The sequence below is a fragment of the Populus euphratica genome, unplaced genomic scaffold (assembly GCF_000495115.2).
Source record: "Populus euphratica unplaced genomic scaffold, PopEup_1.0 scaffold15.1, whole genome shotgun sequence".
Lineage (NCBI taxonomy): Eukaryota > Viridiplantae > Streptophyta > Magnoliopsida > Malpighiales > Salicaceae > Populus > Populus euphratica.
This window is the reverse complement of record NW_011499874.1, coordinates 1,272,433-1,294,340: the sequence shown is the minus strand read 5'-3', so window position 1 is coordinate 1,294,340 and position 21,908 is coordinate 1,272,433. Positions and strand designations below refer to the sequence as shown.

The following is a 21,908-nucleotide window of genomic DNA, read 5'->3' as shown; positions in this document are numbered from 1 at the left end:
TCTAGAAATGGACAGTGACTGATTCTGCTGCATGAAATGCCATAAGAAAGCTCATGATCCCCCCAAATGTATTTTTTGGTCCCTTTAGATAGCAATTAATCCTACAGTTTTTCATTTTTTTTTTTTTGCTTCAGACGTTTTTGAGAGTGTAGTTGATTTTAAATTTTTTTATTTTAAATTAATTTTTTAATATTTTTGGATTGTTTTAATGTGTTAATATAAAAAAATTATTTTAATAAAATTATTTAAATATATTTTTAAGTAAAAAATACTTTAAAAATAATTTTTTCTGCACTTTGTAAGAGCCCTTCACCAATTCCTTTCTTATCTATATAAAAAAATTCTTTTTGTAGTTAGACGAACTTAAGAATGGTTGAAAAAAATTGAGTTACTTCAATTCTAATTAATTATTTTTATTAAAATAATATCAATTTATTTTAAAAAAAATTCTTAAAGTTTACACTACTAAAATTGAATCAAAACTTGATTAGATCAATTAAAATTAATGTTTTTTCATTCAATTTAAAATTATATCTAAATCAAATTACAAATCACAAATTTTCTTGCTCAATACCATAAGTTTAATAACTATGACTCTTTCTGGTCTATGCATCCTTCAAAGCATTTGTAAAAAGAGGAACTTCTTTTAAAAGGATTAAGTTCTAATTACCGATAGTTATTTATTTAATATAAATATTCAAACATTGGTTAGGACCTGGGATTTTATATTAGGAAACCTTTAGTATAAAGGGATGAAGTTGAAGATTGTTGAATCTTGTGGGGGTCAAAATATAGTTTGATAAAAAAGAAACCAATAAAATAGAAGAATATTAAAGAGAATCGAAACAGTGGGTTCTAGGTTTTGAAGAACTGTGTTTCTGTCGATAAGAAAAGGGAAAGGGCACTTGTCTTGTGTCTCTGCAAGTTTCTGTAAGTGTGGTTTCCGTCTGGGGTTATCAAAACAAGATGGGTGGGTCAGTGAAGGACGTGAAATCAAAGGCTGAACTTGATAACATAACCAAAAGTCGAGAAGCAGTGATCATTCACTTCTGGGCAACATGGTGTGATGCCTCAAAACAAATGGACCAAGTCTTTTCCCATCTCTGTACTGATTTCCCCAGGACCCATTTTCTCAGGGTATGTAATATGTATTTCTAATTCTATGTGGGTGTGTTTTTTTTATTATTATTGAATTTTTTATGTGGGTATTGTTTTGCAGGTTGAGGCAGAGGAGCAACCAGAGATATCAGAGGCCTTTGCAGTCTCTTCTGTGCCTTATTTTGTTTTCTTGAAGGTACCTTCCTTTTCTTTTAATGGTATGCTCTTTTGGTTGTCATTGATGCTTTGTTTTCATTAGGAATTATCCATTTTTTTTATTATCTTTGTTTAAAACTGGGAATCTAGGATTTAAGGGAATTGTAAGAAAAACATGTTTTGGTTGTGTTAATTTGGATTGTTTTGCTTTTATGATTCCGTTGCATGTCTGAATACTGGCTGATTTAAGAGATGAATCAACGTATTGAATTATGTAATTCGCATTTGCAAGTCATGATCTTAAGTGATACTTGAATGGACCAGCATGTGATGTCTTAGCTCACAGGTTTATTATATCTTATTTTATTCAGAACTAAATCCGTGAAGAATGCAAGTATGAAGTGTAAAAAAGAATAGTAGTGTCAAGTATTGTCGGGTTAAGAACGACTATCTAGCCATTTGTGAGATGCATGTGCTTTTGGTCTTAAGTATTGAGATGCTTTAATGTATCTCACAAATGATGAGATATGGTGGCTTTTTGCATTTTTTTGATGTGTTTATTGAGTGTTGTCCAATAATTCTCTTTAGAAAGATGCTAATTATTTTACACTCCTGTAAATTTTGGATTATGCTGTTTTGTGACAAGATTCATAGTTGGCCAAATGAATCAAAACTGCTTTATCACTCCCCGCTTATTTAATATTGTTTGTTGGGTTTGCAGCTTAGCATTGGATCATTTTTGAAACCCACCTGGCTAATCAGCTCACCAAACTTCTCAAAACCAAAACCATTCATTTTCAGAACCCACCCACCTGGCATAATCATGTATGGAACTTCTAAAAAAAAACCATTCTGAAATCTGTAAAACCGCTTGGGCTAGATTGAGTTGGGGCAAACTGTTCATCTAGCAAGTTGATGGATGTACAATTTCTATTCCTCAGCCATGCAAACCAGAGAAATTCTTGACTTGTAGCACATGCACTCAAGTCACTGTAAAGGGCCTAATCTCTTTGCTGTGTGCAAGCACACTAAGTACATCCACTAGTTAGCCATATAAAGCTTGAAGCTTTGAACCCAACAATTCGTTTTTTTCTGATCAATATTTAGAAATATGTTTAGACAAAGGAAGATATCACATCTGTCTGTGTGAGAGAGAGGGAGGGAGGAAAACTTTGGTAACCATATGAGACATAGGGTGACCTGATATCTGGTTAGTTTTGAGTCTGATTGCTGGCAGGTTCAGGGAGACTCAACTTGCTGTCCTGATTAACATATCCTTTTCTTCTTCAAATTACAGGGCTGTTCATTTAATAAATAAACACATGAAATTGCTTTGATTCAGTTTGAGTTGATTGGTCTGTTTTTTGAACATGGAACACCCCCATCTGCTAGATGACTCACAAATCACATTTGGAGTTTTGGACATAAATTCAGCTCAATGACAGCCTCGTTGTACAAAATACCTATTAGATAACTTCAAATAATAACTTTGGATAATTTACTATAACAATGTGGAGTGGCATTTGGTCACTCTATGTTATGTGTTGGTTGTGGTGTTGCCATCATCTTTGTGTTCTTAAGTGAAGAAAATGACCTGATAGTTTCAATTAGATATTCTATTTTTGCAAGATTTCACACATACACATGATTGTATATCAACCTATAAATGGATTACTTTTCTCATCCTTTGAAAACATTTTTTTCTCACTGTGAATACTGATCAGCCATTCTATGCATTTTCGTCATCAGGATGGCAAGGCAGTTGATACATTGGAAGGTGCAGATCCTTCCAGTTTGGCAAACAAAGTTGCTAAAGTTGCTGGCTCAGCTAACCCTGGAGAACCTGCAGCCCCTGCCAGCCTTGGAATGGCTGCTGGACCTGCTGTTCTTGAAACAGTCAAAGAGTTCACCAAAGAACATGGCTCCTTGCAACAAGCAAACCAAGTGCAACCTGGCCTCAGTGATGCATTAAAAAATCAATTGCAACAGTTGATTGGCTCTCATCCTGTCATGCTATTCATGAAAGGGAATGCTGAAGCGCCTAGGTGTGGGTTTAGCCGAAAAGTTGTTGATATTTTGAAGGGTGAAAATGTGAAATTTGGAACTTTTGATATCCTCTCCGACATTGAGGTTCGTGAGGGGTTGAAGTTGTTCTCGAACTGGCCCACGTTTCCTCCGCTCTACTGCAAGGGAGAGCTTCTTGGGGGATGTGACATCGTAATCGCAATGCATGAGAGTGGTGAATTAAAAGAAGTTTTCAGAGACCATGGAATTGATACTATTGGTTCCAGTGGGGCAAAAGTGAGTGGAAGTGAAAATGGAAAGGGTGGCATTGCACAATCCACTGGATTGAGTATGACCTTGACCTCCAGACTTGAAAGCCTGGTTAATTCAAACCCAGTTATGTTGTTTATGAAGGGAAAACCTACTGAACCAAAGTGTGGTTTCAGTGGGAAGGTAGTTGAAATCCTTCGAGAGGAAAAGGTGAAGTTTGAGACCTTTGATATTCTCACCGATGAAGAAGTCCGTCAGGGGCTTAAAGTTTATTCCAACTGGTCCAGTTACCCTCAACTGTACATCAAAGGTGAACTTATTGGTGGATCAGACATTGTGCTGGAGATGCAGAAAAGTGGGGAACTTCAAAAGGTTTTGATTGAGAAAGGTATTGTTCACAAGGAGACCATAGAAGAACGCTTAAAGAGCCTGATTACTTCTTCACCAGTGATGCTCTTCATGAAGGGTACCCCAGATGCCCCCAGATGTGGTTTCAGTTCCAAAGTTGTAAATGCCCTGAAGGAGGAGGGTGTAAGTTTTGAATCCTTTGACATTTTATCAGATGAGGAAGTGAGGCAGGGACTAAAGGTCTTCTCAAACTGGCCAACCTTTCCTCAGCTTTATTACAAAGGTGAGCTAATAGGTGGTTGTGATATTATAATGGAGCTGCGAGACAACGGAGAACTGCAATCTACCCTATCCGAGTAGGGTTGACATCAATTCTTTCAAATAATGCCAGGCAAATCTAAACTTTGTTTTCCAGTCATGTTAGCGGTGTCTGTGTCTGTTGGTGTTATACTTGAGTGACGAGCATGAAATTTGCGCAATGTACTTTCTCATCAATGTCCTGATGCCTTGCATGGTTTTCTGATGGATAATTAAGCTATATTATGAAAGATTTGCGTGCTACGTGGTTCAAATAGTATTAAGTATGTTTTGGATTGCTTTTACAATGGATGAATTATAGGTTTTTCCTTCGCGCAGTGTTATTGCTATGTGTCAGTGCATGCAACATGCAATATTTTTCCCGTTTCTTATCATGGTGAAGGGATATTTATCTTTTTCACATGCACCCTGGGTTGATCTTTCTGTCTATTACTCGTTAAATGCAGTCTTAATGTGGTAAATCCTGATAGTCAGAGTTCACAGATAAAGGGATAGATTGGTCGAACAGAAGGGGACATTACAGTGTACCCTAACAAAAACCTCAAGGTGGTTTTGGGTTCACAATACGTGCTTCACTGCTTGGCCAAGGCATGTACATGCTTTCCTTTCCTTGCCAGATGAAAGACGATTTCATCTCGCGGCCAAATTGCAAGTTCAACTGAAAAATCAAATACGGACAAATTTCCTTCATGTTGGTCCTCAAACTAGAAAAACTTTTCCCAAGTCAACCAGATGCTCTGCACTTTGAATGTTGATCCTCGTAACATTCATTGTGGACAAATGGATTGCACTGGCCTATCACTTTGAATGTTGTTCAACTTCACAAAAGCACACCCCTGGTTATTTCCTCTGTAAACAGGGCATCAATTGTCCATTTAACTCCTTATAACAAAATTGTGGCTCTTAATAGCAGTGTCCTCTTCTATTATTAATTTTAAATTAATTGTGGGAATACACTCGCTTCTTTCAAATAAGCAAATCACAAGTGTCTACATTTTTTTCAACTCGTTATGGATTCTAAGTCTGCGTCTTCTGGAGTAGTTTTTACTCTGCAAAACGTAGGAGATTTGCGGGCAGGAGTGAAGTTCTGTTTGCTTTCGTGGAAATGCAATTGGGGTCTTTCGCTTATATAAGTTGTGTTTGACATGGTCAGATCCTTTGGTAAGAGCATGGATTGCACCAGAAACTTGGACAAATTAAATGTTGATACAACGATTGGTTCTTTGATTTTTCTTTTCCTTCTTTCGTGGCGAAAGTTGACAAAGGTTTGTAAGATGTTGAATGGAAGCGGAAAATTAAGAAATCGACTTATTTCACATTAAACTTCTATTTGCAAGCATTAAAAAAAATTAGAGTTTGTTGTTATGTATTTGTGTTTGATTTAGTTGAAATGAATTGACTGTTTAGGTTGAATTTATAGTTTGTTGAATTAATAATAAATAAGTTATGAATACCATTAATTAGTGTTGATTTGATATAATTGAACATGAAAATAAATAAATTTAATTATGAATTAATTATCTCAATTAGTTGTGTGTTGCATTTAATTTTGAATAAGTTGCCAACTTAAGAATTTTTTTTGGATTGTTGGAATCAACTAATAACTAATCAAATATGTTTAATGATTTTACGCAATAGAGTATGAATGCAATAGAATTATGATGAATTACATGTTGCATTGAATTGTTAATAAGTTATAGAATTTGATATATTTTTTAATTATTTTAATTTGCAATGAATTTGAGTTTGATTTAATACAATTAATCATGAAAATGTCAATTAGATTTAATATCATGCATTATATTTCATTTTGGCCAAGCATGCTTTTGCATTAGATTTTAGGAATTTAATTGAATGTGCTATGAATTTTGCTAATTAGGATTAAAGTATTGTAATTTAGTTAAAATTATGTCCAATTGACTAAAATCCAATTTGTTTTTTTTCTCTCTCTTATAAAATATCTAATAACAAAGATATATTACCGATGATAGAACACACACACACACACACACACACACACACATATATATATAGTATTAAATAAACAGGCAGGATATATATATATAGATATATATATATATAGTATCAGATAGACATGCAGACATAAAAAATAGGGTAGCAAAAATTGAATCTAAACCTACAAGATATCATCGATATTGTGCTCGACATTTTGTTAATAATTTCAATCATAAATTCAAAGACCCAACTATAAAAGAAAGATTTGATGAGGATGTTTTCTGAACCTTCAAAATACAAATTTGATTTGGGGTACGAAAGAAGTACAAGTTGAATTCAACATATCAAGAATGGCTTAAACGAGAATTTAAAGAGTTTGATTATTGGGATTCTTTGCATGTTTTTTTAAGGAGAACTAAAATTTTGGCATAGTTCCTATATAGGAAAAATTTTGTAAAAACTAGAAAATTTTTCACTCTTTAAAATCATTAATTAAATTAAATGTAGATTAATAAGCTAAATAATAAATCTCATAAGACCTATTTTTTATCAAATTTAGTTGCAGAGAAATTTGTTGTTAGAATTTTCATGGAATAATTGGGATGGCTAATTGTTATTCTAAACTACGATATTTAATTAATATCATTATCTAAAAACATGACTTCAATTATATGTCATGTTTATGAACCGTGACATCAATTAAATATTGATATTTTGAATCATGATATCCAAACGCATGTTAATTCATCAAAACTTTTAACTATGGTGTTAATTCAACATTTTTTATTAAAAAAGTTATATACTAATTGTCTAATTTATCCTTGAGATGGAGCTACTAGACAACCCGGGTCGTGACCTAACATAAGTGTTTACCTTGAAATTTTTGTAAGTAGTGAAATGAACCGGTGTCCAATAGTCTTTACAAGTACCCCTTTTTGAGAATGGCACACCAATTGATTCTGAGTTGTGGAACACATTATGGTGTTGTTGACTAAGAATTTGCTAAGCATAACAAATTGCAAATTAGTATTTGAAAGTATAAATCTAATATTTTTGCATATAAGAATTATTGAAGCTTTTTTTTAAATCATATATATTTAACTTACATGATACATTGTTCGATCCACAAGACACGATAGAGTATGATAAAGTAGGTATGAAAAGCCTTTGTGGAGTCAAACAAGAGATAAAATTGTTGTTTCCAGTTACCTTTCCTTTGATAGAACACATTAGCGTGGAAAGCATATGTTTTTTATTATAAGACCATTTCAACCTAAAAATTTAAGCTGTTAGGTGATGTCCTATGATATAATTTATATTATTCTCTAACATACCCTCTTAAATGAAAGTCATTTAGGCTTGAAACTTGCACAACCTTATTTTACCTTATACTTAATTTTTATCAAATAAATAGAGATGGTGAGATTCGAACTCATGATTGCTTGATCATCAAGACTCTAATATCATGTCATAGAATCATCTTAACCTAAAAACTTAAATTGTTAGGTAAAGTTTTGGGATATAATTTATATTACTATCTATCACTTCTTCAGCTACATTGCCTAAAAATTCAAAATCCATCTCACCATGGATTGGCCCATCAAAACTTTTAACTATGGTGTTAATTCAACATTTTTTATTAAAAAAGTTATAATTGTCCAATTTATCCTTGAGATGGAGCTACTAGATAACCCGGGTCGTGACCTAACATAAGTGTTCACCTGAGAAGGTAGCTTCACAAATGTTGAGACATGTTTGAGAATCTCAGACATCATACGAGGAACCAAATGAATTGATGATCAGTAAGTGGAAAGGGATATATATATTGGACTTTCATGATATGTAGCGACGGTGCCAGCCGAGTTGCCTGACACTAGCTTAATTTGCATTTCAATTCTGCCAATTAGGTACTCGTTACTGGATTGGAAGTGGAAAACAGAAGCTTTGTCAAGAGATAGTGTGAGAAGTTAGCAACCATTCAGAATCTTGGCACGTTGATCACCTCACTTCGTGTCCAAGTCTTGGAAGAAATGGCCACCCTTGAGGTTCCCACCAGAGAAGCAAGTAAGAGAGCAAACAAAAGCATTGAGGAAAGCTTACTCGAACAAGAGTGTTGTCTTTCCTTTTTCCGTTGGAGATGTTGTGTTAGCTAGAGATGATGAGAGAGGTAGGTGTGTGTTGTGATTTTTGAAAATTGAGCTTAGGCCCCTTGCATGGTTTCTTTCACAAGCAGCAATACACTCTGTAAATGTTGGTAGCTTCCAGGAGAGTAATTATCTTACGACTTAAATTTGTGTGAAGAAGAAATCTTATCTTCAAACCAGAAAGTATAGAGAGAATTTACTTTGTGGAAAAAAAGAAAAAAATAATGCAGCAAAGTTCCCCCATTCATAATTGTTAAATCCAACCTAGTTGTACAACAAAAAACTCAGTGAACTAGACCCGTGCATGCCAAGTTTCAAGGTAAATTTCATTCCCAATTCTCGAGCAAAATCTGATTACAAATGTTGAAACGTGGCCACAACAGGCAGGCTGATGACATGCCCGTTTTGAACAGAGACGATTAACAAGTTCAATTGCTTTGACCTTCCACTCCAGTTGGAAAAGGAAATGTTTCAGATATTAAGTTCTTGATGAACTAAAAGGGAAACAACAAATCCCAAGCAGCACTTCAGTTAATGCATGCATGTAAAAAATATTTGCCGCTTGCCTTCGTTCAAGGACGTAAAGCTGCGGCTAAATTACACAGACCAACATGCAAATAAAACTCATCACTGTTTGGAACAATTTCATATGGACAACATGAATCAATTGCTGAGGAATAATCTTTGATATTTGAACCACCGATTGCTTCAACGCAACTAAACAAACAAAATGGATTGTTACAACAGTTGCGTGGTTCTCTCAGGGCAAAAAAGAAGAAGAAAAGGCTTGGTTTGAATAAGCAAGTTATGGTGGTTCTCAATGGAATAACACCAAGGTTTTAGGTTTACTACTGCATCATGCTAAGGATTTTCTTTGTTTCTTCGTCCTCATTTATATTGTAAGTTTTCATGCCGTCCAAAAGTCTATGCACTTCCTTCCCGGCTCTTATATTTGCCTTCAAAACAGCATGATACATTTCCCTGTTCACGGGGATGACAGTCTTCAATGAAGACACAAAAGCTTCTGCATCTTCAGCACTGCCTTCATCACCAAGCCAACTCAATATGCCATTGATCACTCTTTGATTTGGCTTCCATCCTTTATTTTCCACGTATAGGCAGAGGGCAGCCTTCATACAGCTGAAAGCTTTTGCTACCTCGCTTTTGTCAAAGAATCCTGCAGCAACAATGCCCCAGCTGTTAGGGAGAGTCATCTTTCCTTTCTCAGTCAAGTTCTCAAGCAGTGCTTTTGCTTTCTCACACAAGCCTTTCCTGGAGTACCCAATAATAAGGGTATTCGGTACCCGAGCATCATAAAAATTGCCAGATGATTCCCACTCTTTAAGCACTTTCTCAGCTTCTTCAAATTCACTAAGCTTCAGTAGAGATTCCATCATGATGATATAATCCTTGTTTATATGCCTCTCACAAGCAGATTTCTCCAGATCCCATAATCTCAAAACCTCAGTCTTATTTCCTAGCTTAGCATAGAGTGAAATCAGATGATTGTAGCCAGTTCCATCTTTCTTATCAAGCCTTGCTTCTGATTTTTTCAGGGTATCAATGGCCTTATCTGTAAGGTCACCTATTATGTAAAAATTAGCAGCCACAGCATATGTGTTCCAGTCCATGACAATGTCTGGTTGGTGCTCCATCTCATTCAAAATCTTTTCCATTCCCTCAAGGTCATCCCTAGCACCAAAGGAATTGATGCAGAGTCTGTAGCTGAAGTTATCAGGTAAAACATTGTTCTCCTTCATCTCATTTAGGACCTGAGGAACCTTCTCATGCTGGCCAACATTTGTGTAGAGGCACATAATGTCATTGTAAGTGAGAGATGATTTGGCAAAGCCCATCTCCTTCATTTTCTGCAAATGTAAGATGGACTTGTCAGTTTCACGCTGCCGAACATAACAATTCAGAAGCGCACCATATGTCTTTTCATTTTTATCTTGGTCCCTCAGGTTATGGAAATAGTTCTCAGCAGAAACAAACCCGTGAACTCTACCAATCAAATCCAATTGAACAGCATGTTCACTTGGTGAGAATATGCAAATATCCTTTTTATGCATCCATTCAGACACCTGCACCCACAAATTTCCACAAACTAAGAGGCAATACAATAAAAGAATTTATCACTTGAACAAAGATCAACCCTACAGAAATTCTAAAGGATAGCAAATTTTATTAAAAAAATCATTGGCAGCCAAAATTTATAAAGATAGCATCTTTTATCCAAAAAAGGAAAAAAAAAACATTTATATGTTTTTTCATAAAGAAAGATAGATACATTCAAAAGCCAACAATCAATCACAGAGCATGCTTGTAATGCACTTAAGGTCAAAATCCACACCTAGCCTAACATTTTCCCCGTAAAAACTCATTCTGATGCAAAATTACAACATTTCATTTACCTTTAAAGTTCAACCTTCATTTCTGTTCCTTTCCTACAATTTCCCAGCAACCAAACAAAACCCAAATCAACAAAATACAAAAGAAACAAGGAAAACCTGAAAATAAAAGAGAAAAAAAAAACCTGAAGGGCGTGAGAGAACCGCTTTCGCTTACGAAGATCATGGATAATGCGTTGAAGCTCAGCAACCCTGACCTTGTTTCCACTTTGGACCCAACTGTCAAGCTCAGGCTCCAGACTTGGGGTACTTCCTAAAGGACTGATTTTTGAGTACAAGGTAGCTTTATTAGCTTTGTTAGTGTAGTAAGATCTTGTAATGATTGTATTTTGATTTTGGATTAGGGTTTTAGAGATTAGCTTTGTGTTCATTGTTGGGATTTTGCAGGACGACAGAAACAGGGAATATTTTTTTCAAGTGAGAAAGGACAGGAAACGCTGCTGTTCATTGCCGGTGGGGGTTTAAGAGAAATGGGTCTTAGAACTTGGATGGGCTTTCTTGGGCTTGTTTGTTTTGGAGCTTTTCTTCTTTGACCCATTTCTCTTGAAGCCCAATGTAAAGTTAGGTTCTACACGGAAGTGTTTGTTTCATATAAATTTGTAGAAGCCTGATATTGAAGTAGGATTCAAAATTAATTTCTAATATAAGAGAAGAAGCCTTTGGTTTTAAGGATATATTTTCTAGTATTATAAAATTTATGTATTTAATAAAATTAATTGAAAAATATATGAATTGACAAGTCATAAAAATATTTGTCAACATTGATTAAAGACTAAAGCATAAAGTTAATCTCTTATGGGAAGTAAAAGATTGATGCACATGCAAACAATTTATCTCAATTGTTTTTTTTTATACATTTTTTTTATTTATCTTGGAGGTTTACTATGATTGTTAAGTAAATATGATTATTGGTCTTATAAATGCATCACTCAAATATAATTGATCCATCTAGAATTTAAGAAGAAAAAATTTAATATAAATTAAAACAATCCTTTTGAGGTATTATAAAATCATCGAACCATAAAAAAAAAATCAATTTTTATTTTAAAAAAATTGCTAAACCAAAACATTGAAAAAATGACAAAGATAAAATTAATTAAAAATTGAATTTAAAAAATTTAATTATGTAAAAAAAGGCTAGGCCTACGCGAGTAAATTGAAAAGGCATGGGTGCACCTAGCATTCATTTCCTCTTTTTTGAAAAAAAAAAAAAGATGATTGTCATTCGTGGAAGAATTCTTTTAATAGAACAAGTGACAAATCGCCTGCCTTGGCAAACAATGTGTCATCGTCATGCCACTTCTCAGTTACTAAACATACTAAAAAATTAGGGTTTGAGTTTTGAGACCCCAAATCTCTGGATTTTAACTTGTTTTCATCCAAAATTACCCCTAAAAATATCATATGAGCTTTAATAAACCTATTATCAATCCCAAAACAACATAGAATCATTTAAAAAATTGAAAATCAAAATGAAAAATAAAAAACCCTTTACAAGCCCCCAACTACTTTTTTCAACATGGTTAAACCACCCAACCATCTTCATTGAATTCTTTTTTCTAAGAGGAATACATTGATGTCAAGATAACAGTAGTTGAAATGTGAATGATTGAGCACTTTATATCTTCTCTCCTTTTTTTTCATAGACTTTTTCTCTTCCTCAATCTCAAGGGATTGAAACGTTAACGTTTAGGATTAGCATGCAGAAACTTAATGCATTGCAGCCCAAAAATGCCAAAATGAAAACTTTAGGGATCAAACTAATTTCTTTCCAAGTACTTTGAGCAAGTAAAAATAAAAATGGATGAGTTTTTTGTGTTAATTTTGGTCATTCTTTCAATTTTTTAAAAATATAAGTTAAAATTATATTTTATAATATTGATCTTTAATTTACCATGGTAATATTCTATGACACATATATCAGCTATGCTAGAGTATGCAAATTGAAACAAATTTCAAAATATAAAACCATGGAAACATAACTCAAGATGCATGATGAGATTAAAATCAAGTAAAGTTTAATGATTGAAGTGTAAAAAACAAGAATTTCAAGGATCTAAAAAGAATAATTGGCTATAAACCGTAATGTAAACAATATAGTAACGACAAAAGTCCAATAATTATACTGTATAATGTATAATTTTGCAGTAACATGATTAATACAAAAGAAGAAGAAGAAGAAGAAGAAGAAGGAGTAAACTGGCAATGGTTTTACCAGCTAACCTAACATGTCTTTTTTTCTTCGTCTTTCTCTCTTGGTTTGCCATTTCGCTCTCAAAGGAGAAAAGCTGATGAACTGGTTCATCGTGAGAAATTTAGCATGCAAGGATTTGAAAGTCAAGATGAAGCTTTTGACTTGTTCTATTTATTTTGTTGGCGCATTAGGAAAATGGAGAGAAAAGGAAGGTTTTACGTATGAAATCTCCATAATTTCTGGTTCTTGTCAATTCGGTGTTGTTTGAAGGGCGCCTTTCAAGCGCTGGGCGCGAAGCTTTTGGAGCAAGTCGCTTTTCAGGTTTCGAGGGGGCAATGTCCAGTCACTTAAACCTAATTCAAAGGCCCTCTGTTTTGTTGTCTGCATGAAATTCATTTCTCCTCTTGTTATTATCTTTTAAAAAAACTGTTATTTTTTCTATTTAATTATTCTTTTTCTTTTTTGTGATTTACACACATACAATTAGTTTCTTAAATAAATTATAGAATCATAACCGATAATTTTTGTAAATTATTAAAATACAAGTTCAAAAAATTATATAGTTTAGTAGATTTGAATGGATATTATTAAAATATCCATACAAGGTTTTCAAAATTAAATTTTATAATTATTTTTTATTTTCTTTTCTTTTAAGTTATATCATTTGTATGATTTTACTCGCGGGGTTTGGCGGACTTACTTGGTTTATTGGTCTTTTTGGATCTTTTTTGTTAATTGATTTTTTTTAATTTTATCCTTTAACATTTAAATGGTTGAAAATTAAAAATCATGATTATTTTTTATTTGCTTTTATAGAGTTGTCTTAGCCTTATAACGTAGATCACAAGTTTGACATGTTATCTCGAGTTCACACAAGTTATTTTTTTCATTGTTTTTAAAAAAATTCAAATTTTCAGTGTTGGGTTCTTTAAAAATTGAGCTGCATAATTTTTTTCTTACAACAGGTATTCTTTTTATGCACGTCATTATGATAACTTTTTTATAAAAATTCAATCCTCTTACTATTATTTCTCCTTTTTTAATCATAGATTTTAACGAAAACAACTTATTGTACTTAGTCAGATCTATAATCTGATTCTCAATTTAAAAAAAAAAACACGCTAGCAACATCTTAATATTTTATTAACTTTAAAAAGGATGGTATCAACAAAATTGATTGTTAAAAAAGACCTGAAAAAAATATAAGTTAATTCAATCTTTTAAACTTGTGACCCAAAAAGTTAACAAAATCTCTATCAATAAAATGACGAGGGATAAAACAAATAAATAAAAAATATTCTAAAAAAAAGGTTAAAAATAAAAAATTAACAATAAAAAAAATAATGACTGAATTTGAATTAAAAATAAAAAATTAACAATAAAAAAAAATAATGACTGAATTTGAACTAAAATATTGAGAGATGCAATTAAAAAAAATTATATTAAGAGAGTGAAAACAAATATTAAAGGATGCAATTGAAAAAAAAAATCCAATGAAGAGAATGATATAAAATATTGAGGGATGCAATTGAAAAGATAATCTAACTAAGAGAATAATTTTTTTAAAAAATCAAAATCAAAAGAATTTAGACCAAATCTGAAAGCTACAAAAACCAATATTGTATGGATAATCTAAAATAAAAAAAATAACAATAAAAAAAATAGAGACCAAAAAAAAAAAAAAATCAAAGGGCTACTTTGAAAATGTGTGGGGGTTGGCTTTAAAACCAAGAAAGAGAGAGGAAAGAAGAAAGGAATAAAATAAACAGTCATCGACACAAAACTTGATGTATTTTTGCCATATGGAAACCATAGTTTAGCCGCCAAATTGCGTTGTACAAAAACTACAGGAAAACTCATGCGCATCAGCGTCAACCCCATGCAAAGCTGTCTTTTTTAAATTTAAAAATATTTATTTATGCAAAATATCAAACTACCCCTGACCATACTTGATAACTATAAGAAAACTCAAAGTAAGAAGATAAAAACACCTCTTCACCCAAGGTAAAGAGAATTCTAATCAAGGGTTTTATGGTAATTTAACTATACGAATAAAATAAAATAAAAGGTCAAAACTAACCCTACTAGCCAAGGCATATGTTTTTGCCTCTGAAGGTATATTAGTAATTTTATTATTCAATAAACAACATAAATATTGTTATACTCCATATTCAAAGGCCATTTATGCAATGTTAATAAAGGCAAAATTATCATTTTACTATTTTAATTCAAGTGTCAATGAATCTATAGTTATAGTTAAAATTGCACACTTAATGTGTGTTTGGCATTGCGTTTTAAAAGTGTTTTTTAAAAAATTTAAAATTTTTTTCTTTGAATTAATATATTTTTTATGTTTTCAAATCATTTTAATATGTTAATCTCAAAAATAATTTTTAAAAATTAAAAAAATATATTATTTACATATTTATTTGAATGAAAAGTACTTTGAAAAACAACCGCAGCCACTCCCAAACACAAACTATTCTTTTTAGTTTTTTTTAATGTTGCAAAAATTTAGAGTTGCAATGTTTATACAATATTATATATATATTATACCACTTGTTATTGCTTTTTTTTCTCTTTTTTATATAATTTACTTTATATAGATAATTATAATTTTATAATAAAAGTAATGTCTCACTTTGTGTAGGCACATACTTTCCCTTGGTATTTTGTGTTTGGGCTTTTATATGTATTTAATATTATGATGTAGGATATTTTAAAAAAATATTTTTTATTTATAAATATATTAAAATAAATTTTTTTTAGTGTTTTCTTATATCAACATTTATAAATATATTAAAATAATTTTTTTTAGTGTTTTCTTATATCAACGTATTAAAATGATTAAAAAAATATTAATTTTTTTCAAGGTAAACAATCTCAAATGCAAGTAAAAACACGATATCAAAGTGCCACTAAATTTAAAAATCCTTTTAAAAACCTTGTAAAATCATCCGATCATTTATTTTGTAGTTCGTAAGATAAGTTGAATTTAGGTGCTCTCATTATTAATTAATGGTTACACATTAATTAATTAAGGAAAGACACTTTGAATATAAATTAGAAAAGTTGTCAAAAAACAAAACAGAACCGGACAAAAACATTAAAGAAAAAATCCACCATAAACACAAATATTTGTTTTTTTTTCTCTCTTTGCTTTCAATTGTTAATAATTTAGCTACACATTAAGGAAGGAGCTTATGAGAAGAGACCCACGTAGGCCATTGCTAGATATATGACCTTAGCATAGCCTCCTAGTTTTGTTCTGGTGGCTTCCCATGTCTTGAGTAAGGCAATCCAACAACTTCATTTCTAGAGCTTTGAATTGGGCTATTTGGATTTCTAGTTCCATTTTCTCTCTTCTAAGGTTCTTGTTCTCCTCCATGAGTATCAAACGATTAGTTTCTTCCATGGCAAGTGTTGCACTCTCTCGATTAGAAGCCTCTAAATATGCCGGAAACGTGCTAGGCTCACATTTCTTTCGAGTGATCTCAACCAGCATGTGCCTCCTCCCTCTCAAGAACTTCTCATGCTTGAATTCCCATTGCTTCGATGATGTTTTCTTGAATCCCTGCCTTTTAATTTATATTTTTAGAATCACTATAAAAAATCGAAAAACAATGAGACTTGAGCGTAGCTGTGTATATGCGCACAAGATGCAATCATATCACCGACTCCAAACAGCAAGGTAATGTCTAGTTACTGTCAGTTGATGGAAGAGACGTTGGAATAGGGAGAATACATCCTGTATATTCCAAAATTATCACATAAATAATTTCATTTTCATATCTTTGTCTTCATCCATTCGTACTTAAATATGTTTTTTATGTATTTTTTATCCTAAGATGTCAACCTAACGCAATCCATGTGAATCCACAGTAGCTTGTTTGAGGGGGTGAGGGAGAGGGTGTCATTGTTACACTTTGTGATCTTGACATTATCTTGCTTCATCTGAAATTCTAACATTTCCTATCCTCGACAGATTAAAAACTCGACAAAAACTTGCCACTCTACTAATTGCCTAGTAATAAAAACCATCGTTGTCATCAAGATCAAGAATTTTGTAAGATTTGAAAGGTTCTGCCTCATGCGTACATGGATTATAAAAACAGTATGACAGCAGCTTGTGGTGCTTGCTTACATGAATTGAAGTCCAGGTTTGCTCCCTGAAAAAGTCATCGCTTAAGGCGATACGCAGTGTGATTATTTTGACACTTGTGGATCAGAAATCTCAGGTTTTGACTCAGTATTTCTTTTTTTAATGCATTTTCTTTATCGTGACTGAATATGTAAGGAATCAAGATATCTTCATCCATATCAAAACATTCTTGAATAAATTGTAGCTCACCCACCCACATGATAAAACAGTGCATGCTCCATATTTTATAGTTATACAACAATAGTAAATTTAGTACGTGGTAGTCCATTTTTTACCGTATACTTTTAGAACTCAGTATTTCTTAAGCAGTCAAAGATGAATAATCTATATCACCTCTGATCATGGAAATTTATATTCTTCATCAAACAATTCTTAACTTGGATTAGATCATGCAGAAGAAGGAGATCATAAATAGTATTCTACTAATTAATTTCCTGTTAGCTTGTGTTTAAAGGAATGTTTCTGAGTATATTATATTTAGTGATCAACATAAATAAATAAATAAAAATCGAAAAAACAGGAGAGCTTTCGGCATTTGATGATAAAGGTAGCATCGAATGTTTAAAAGATGAAAGCATGTATATAACGATAACTCACATAGGTGTTAAGCTGACGAATGAAGCTGGAGAAGTTGTTGTGCTTGAAGTATCTGGGTAAAGTGAGCTCTGAGAACTCAGCTGGAGACCATACTATAAACCCATCTCCGTCTGCATTCCAAGAAACAATTCTCTTGCCATGAGGATGATCGACAACTCCATCTGCACGACCTTCTTCTATCAAGTCATAGGTCTTGGATAAAAATGGAGCAGGACATTTTGTCTTCGGAGACTTGATGTTGCTTGAAGAACTGATCTTGCTTGTTGCGCCTGGATCAAGCTGCAGTAAATTGGCTGCCATGTTTTGGCTCAGCTAGATTTATGGAATCCGAGAGGTTTCTTATTAAATGGGGAGGCTTAATTTCTACTTGTAATATATATCATGATCAACACCCTCCAGGAAACCACCCTGGAAGGTGGACTGTTTCTTTTCCTATTATTTCTTTTAGATTTTTTTAGTCTTTTCTTACCTTTTTGTTTTCTTTAGGTGCATGCAACCTTCTTATATCGGAAGGCAACCATTCTTGGAGATCCCCTTCCTGTTACTTTGCTCTCAATTTCTTCCAAAAAAATAATAGTAGCAAGAATTTATGTCACTCGTTTTCTACATTGTAGACGTTACCCCTTCAAAAGTCAGTACATATATTCTGCTTTGAAAAAATAAATAAAAATAAATAAAAACATTGTGTAGCCAAACGATTGGAGTGGCCAAACTATAGTCTATACGGTGGAAATTCCAGCCTCTCTTTTTCTCCCCTTATAAAACAAAAAACAAAAGCCAAGTACTTTCACTTACTTGAACCTAATTTCTCCCATTCAGAGAGTAGCCCATAGATTTCATTCTACGGAGCTGTGCTGTGGGGCTTTCGCAATTTTTTTTCAAGAAAAGACAAAAGAAATAGGTTTCTGATTCTATTGATTGAAGAACGGATTCTACAATACTAATCAGATGGATAGCATTGGACGGATATGATTGGGGTGAATTAATTACCAATTATCATTAAGGTCAACCTACAAAACCAAAAGAAGGGCAGGGAACTTTGACCCTTCTTGGGAAGTGTCTGGCGAGCTTCTTTGTCTGCCTAATGCCATTATTGAATTGTAGGAGTTCATTGCATGATTGTAATCCCTTCATCCATCCAATCCCAATATCGAGAAACCATAGGATGCGACTAAAAAGTTTATATCAAGAGGCTGGTTGGTGATGTGTTTTGTACTGATGTTTTTCTTAAATGTTTTTTAATTATAAAATATATTTTTTCAATATTATTTTATCTTTAATATCATATATTAGAATTACTTAAAAGAATATAAAATGTTTTTTGAATTGAAAAAAAAATTATGGTAACTAATTTGGGTTGAAAGAAATAATATTCTTATAAATCTCATAATTTTAGTATAAATGATTTATTATTCCTTAAATAAAAAAATTAGATATGTTCCTCACTGTAAAAGGAAAAAGATTCCAAATAAAAGATGGAAAGAGATATGAATTGCGGATCAATTTTTAAATTCTCATCCGTCAATCAAGAATTTGAACAAAGAGTTGTTAGTTAGAATTTTAAATTTAAGTGTTTTTCTTATTATGTTGCTAATTGTTTTTTAATTGAAAGTATATTAAAATAATTTTTATATATATTTAATATAGAATATTAAAAATATCCTAAAAAACATATAAAAAATTAATTTAATATTTTTTAAAATAAAAAGTAATTTAAAATATATTTTAAAAAACAAATTAAAACGCAAAAATAAAAACTCTCTCTCTCTCTCACGCCATAATTAATGTTAGAATCTTCCTGAGGGTAGCAAACTCGATTTGACTACTGATGTGGTTAGGTGTTGACTGATGCAAAAGGTGATTTCATTGTATGGAATTGCGGTATACATTGTTTTTTTTTCAAAAAAATAAATAAATATATATATATATATTAAAATAATTTTTTTTATTTTTAACATTAAATTATGAAAACAATTAAAAATTTTAAAAAAAAAAAAAAAAAAACAGATTTAATTTCAATTCCAAACCAGCACGAAAGAAAGAATTCATTGCTTTTCCCTATCTCTTTTTCATCGAATCGTTGTCATGTCGGGAGAAAGACGGTCATGTCTTATTCAAAGAAAATTTTGTCTATTTTAAAAAGCAATTTGCAAACAGCAAGTTCTGGCACGGCAGAGAAAATCTTCTACTAGGAATTATTATGGCAACAATGTATGTTTTTGTATTTTAAAAATATTTTTAAAAAATTTAAATTTTTATTTATTTTTTATTTTAAATTATTTTTATATATTGATATTAAAAATAACTTATAAAAAATAAAAAAAATATTATTTTAATATATTTTTAAATAAATTTTTTTAAAAAAAATAATCATAAATATACTTTTAAATAGCCTCTGAAATTAGAAGAATGACTACCAATAGAATGGTGTCCTGGTGTGCTGGATCTTAAAATCTTAAAGAGAAAGAAAAACCATCTAGCAATAGATGTTATCAAATAATTTTTATATTAATTTTGTCATTAAACTTTCAAAAATCCTCAATTAAAAAGTTCATTATTTTACAACTTTTCATCCAAATTCTGATCAAAACTATACTATTATCTTGTAAGAAATAACATCATTTTACAGAAAGTTTAACTTTTTTTAAAGTGGTTAATAAAAAAATTAAAATATTTTAGTGGTCAAATTGATAAAAAAAAAAAAAAAAAGAGGAAGCGGGTTAAATTTAAAATTAATACTATTCAAATAGTTTGATGACATATTTAATATTAGTCTTCTAATATCTTATACAATAAGGTTTATCTTTTATTGTCAGATTAGCCAAGTAGGAGCTTTAATATAGCTCTTCAAAACTAATTAAAACAATTATAGAAATATACTGGTTGTTATAATATTTTTAATCTACTTAATATTAATTTTTTATTTAATAATAAAAATATCCTCAAAATAACTTGTTAATCAACCAAAATTAAATTTTTTATTTCAATGTCCCAGAAAAATAAGAACTAAAAGTATATTTATTTTTATATTTTAAAAGTATTTTTAAAAAAAATTAATTTTTTATTTTAAATTAATATTTTTTTATAGTTTCAGATCATTTGGATGTATTAATATCAAAAATAATTTTAAAAAATAAAAAAATATTTTTATATATTTTTAAATAAAAATATTTTAAAAATAATTACAATTATACTCTTAAAACATTAAAAAAAAAAAAAAAAACCTGAGTTGACAAGTCCAAGTAGGGGCAGGATTGGACATCTTCCGTCAGCTAGAATCACATGTTCGCTATCTCATGTTATTTTGCCGGGTCCTCACATATCTGACCTTTAGGAAGAAGCTTTAGGCATCGTGATGGTGGATGCATAGCCCATCCCAGCATATCATTACATATATTTAATATAAATATCACAATATATTATGTGCAAAGTATAAAGAAATACAAACTATTTTATGGAAAGAGACATGTCCTACCATTATCTTTGCCATAATTTCATTGAAAAAAAATATTCTGGCACGCAATATTTTTATACAAAACCATTGGTTGACGCTAGATAGAAGTTAAAATAAATTTTTTAAAAAATTTCAAAAAATAAATACAAAAGCTTTGTTAATATATTTTTTAAAAAAATTAGTTATGGATTCAAAATCTACTATATATTGAATTTTTTATATATAAAACAATTGATACAGTGACAATAAACAATATTTTTATTTAATATTTAAGTGGCAATATATTGAATTCACTTGGCATAGGACATAACTTTATAAAAAATAAATTATAAAATTTAATTATTAATTAACTTAATTTTAAAAGATAAAATATATAAAAACAATACTTAATTAAAAAAACAAAGTAAATTCAAGTTAATAAGTCAAACTCAATTATACATATTAACAAATTTAATAATTTTTTCATCTCTCGTATTATTTTTCATTTAATATATTATAATAAAATATACTAAATAAACTTGTGTGAAATATTTTTTAAAAAAAAATAATAATCCAGATAAGAATAGAGATTGATAGTAAAAGCAAGCTAAAATTGTTTTATAAGTAAAATAACAAAAAAAAAAAGGATTTGTATTTTAATTGAAATAAAAAAATAAATAATGGATGACAAATGGTGATATTGTAATTTTTAAAAAAGATATGGGATTAAAAATGTATTAAATAACAAAAAATATAAAAAATATAAAAAATATGAGAAATCATAAAAAAAAAAAAAATCAAAGTCGGCTGGTTTTAG

General features: G+C 31.1%; 3 protein-coding genes across 4 annotated transcripts; 1 reads left to right on the top strand and 2 right to left on the bottom strand.

Moving 5' to 3' along the window:
• Positions 1-825: 825 nt before the first annotated feature.
• GRXS17 (thioredoxin family protein) lies at positions 826-4,517 on the top strand. The gene is made up of 3 exons (XM_011029542.1): positions 826-1,137; positions 1,220-1,294; positions 3,004-4,517. The coding sequence occupies exons 1-3, from the start codon at positions 967-969 to the stop codon at positions 4,234-4,236; spliced, it is 1,479 nt and encodes a 492-aa protein (XP_011027844.1). The 5' UTR covers positions 826-966; the 3' UTR covers positions 4,237-4,517.
• A 4,425-nt stretch (positions 4,518-8,942) lies between these two features.
• Positions 8,943-20,731, bottom strand: LOC105128041 (Tetratricopeptide repeat (TPR)-like superfamily protein). Of its 2 annotated transcripts, none has more exons than XM_011029539.1 (3): positions 20,713-20,731; positions 10,831-11,117; positions 8,943-10,378 (listed from the first exon to the last, which is right to left on the bottom strand). In XM_011029539.1, exons 2-3 carry the CDS (start codon positions 11,074-11,076, stop codon positions 9,143-9,145), a joined length of 1,482 nt encoding a protein of 493 aa, XP_011027841.1. In that variant the 5' UTR covers positions 11,077-11,117; positions 20,713-20,731; the 3' UTR covers positions 8,943-9,142. The 2 variants fall into 2 exon arrangements, with proteins under 2 accessions (XP_011027841.1, XP_011027842.1); XM_011029540.1 differs by lacking the exon at positions 20,713-20,731 and adding an exon at positions 10,709-10,741 and having other exon boundaries at positions 10,831-10,889.
• On the bottom strand, positions 16,025-18,227 carry LOC105128042 (heat stress transcription factor A-2c-like). The gene is made up of 2 exons (XM_011029541.1): positions 17,659-18,227; positions 16,025-16,473 (listed from the first exon to the last, which is right to left on the bottom strand). Exons 1-2 carry the CDS (start codon positions 17,956-17,958, stop codon positions 16,144-16,146), a joined length of 630 nt encoding a protein of 209 aa, XP_011027843.1. The 5' UTR covers positions 17,959-18,227; the 3' UTR covers positions 16,025-16,143.
• Positions 20,732-21,908: the final 1,177 nt, after the last annotated feature.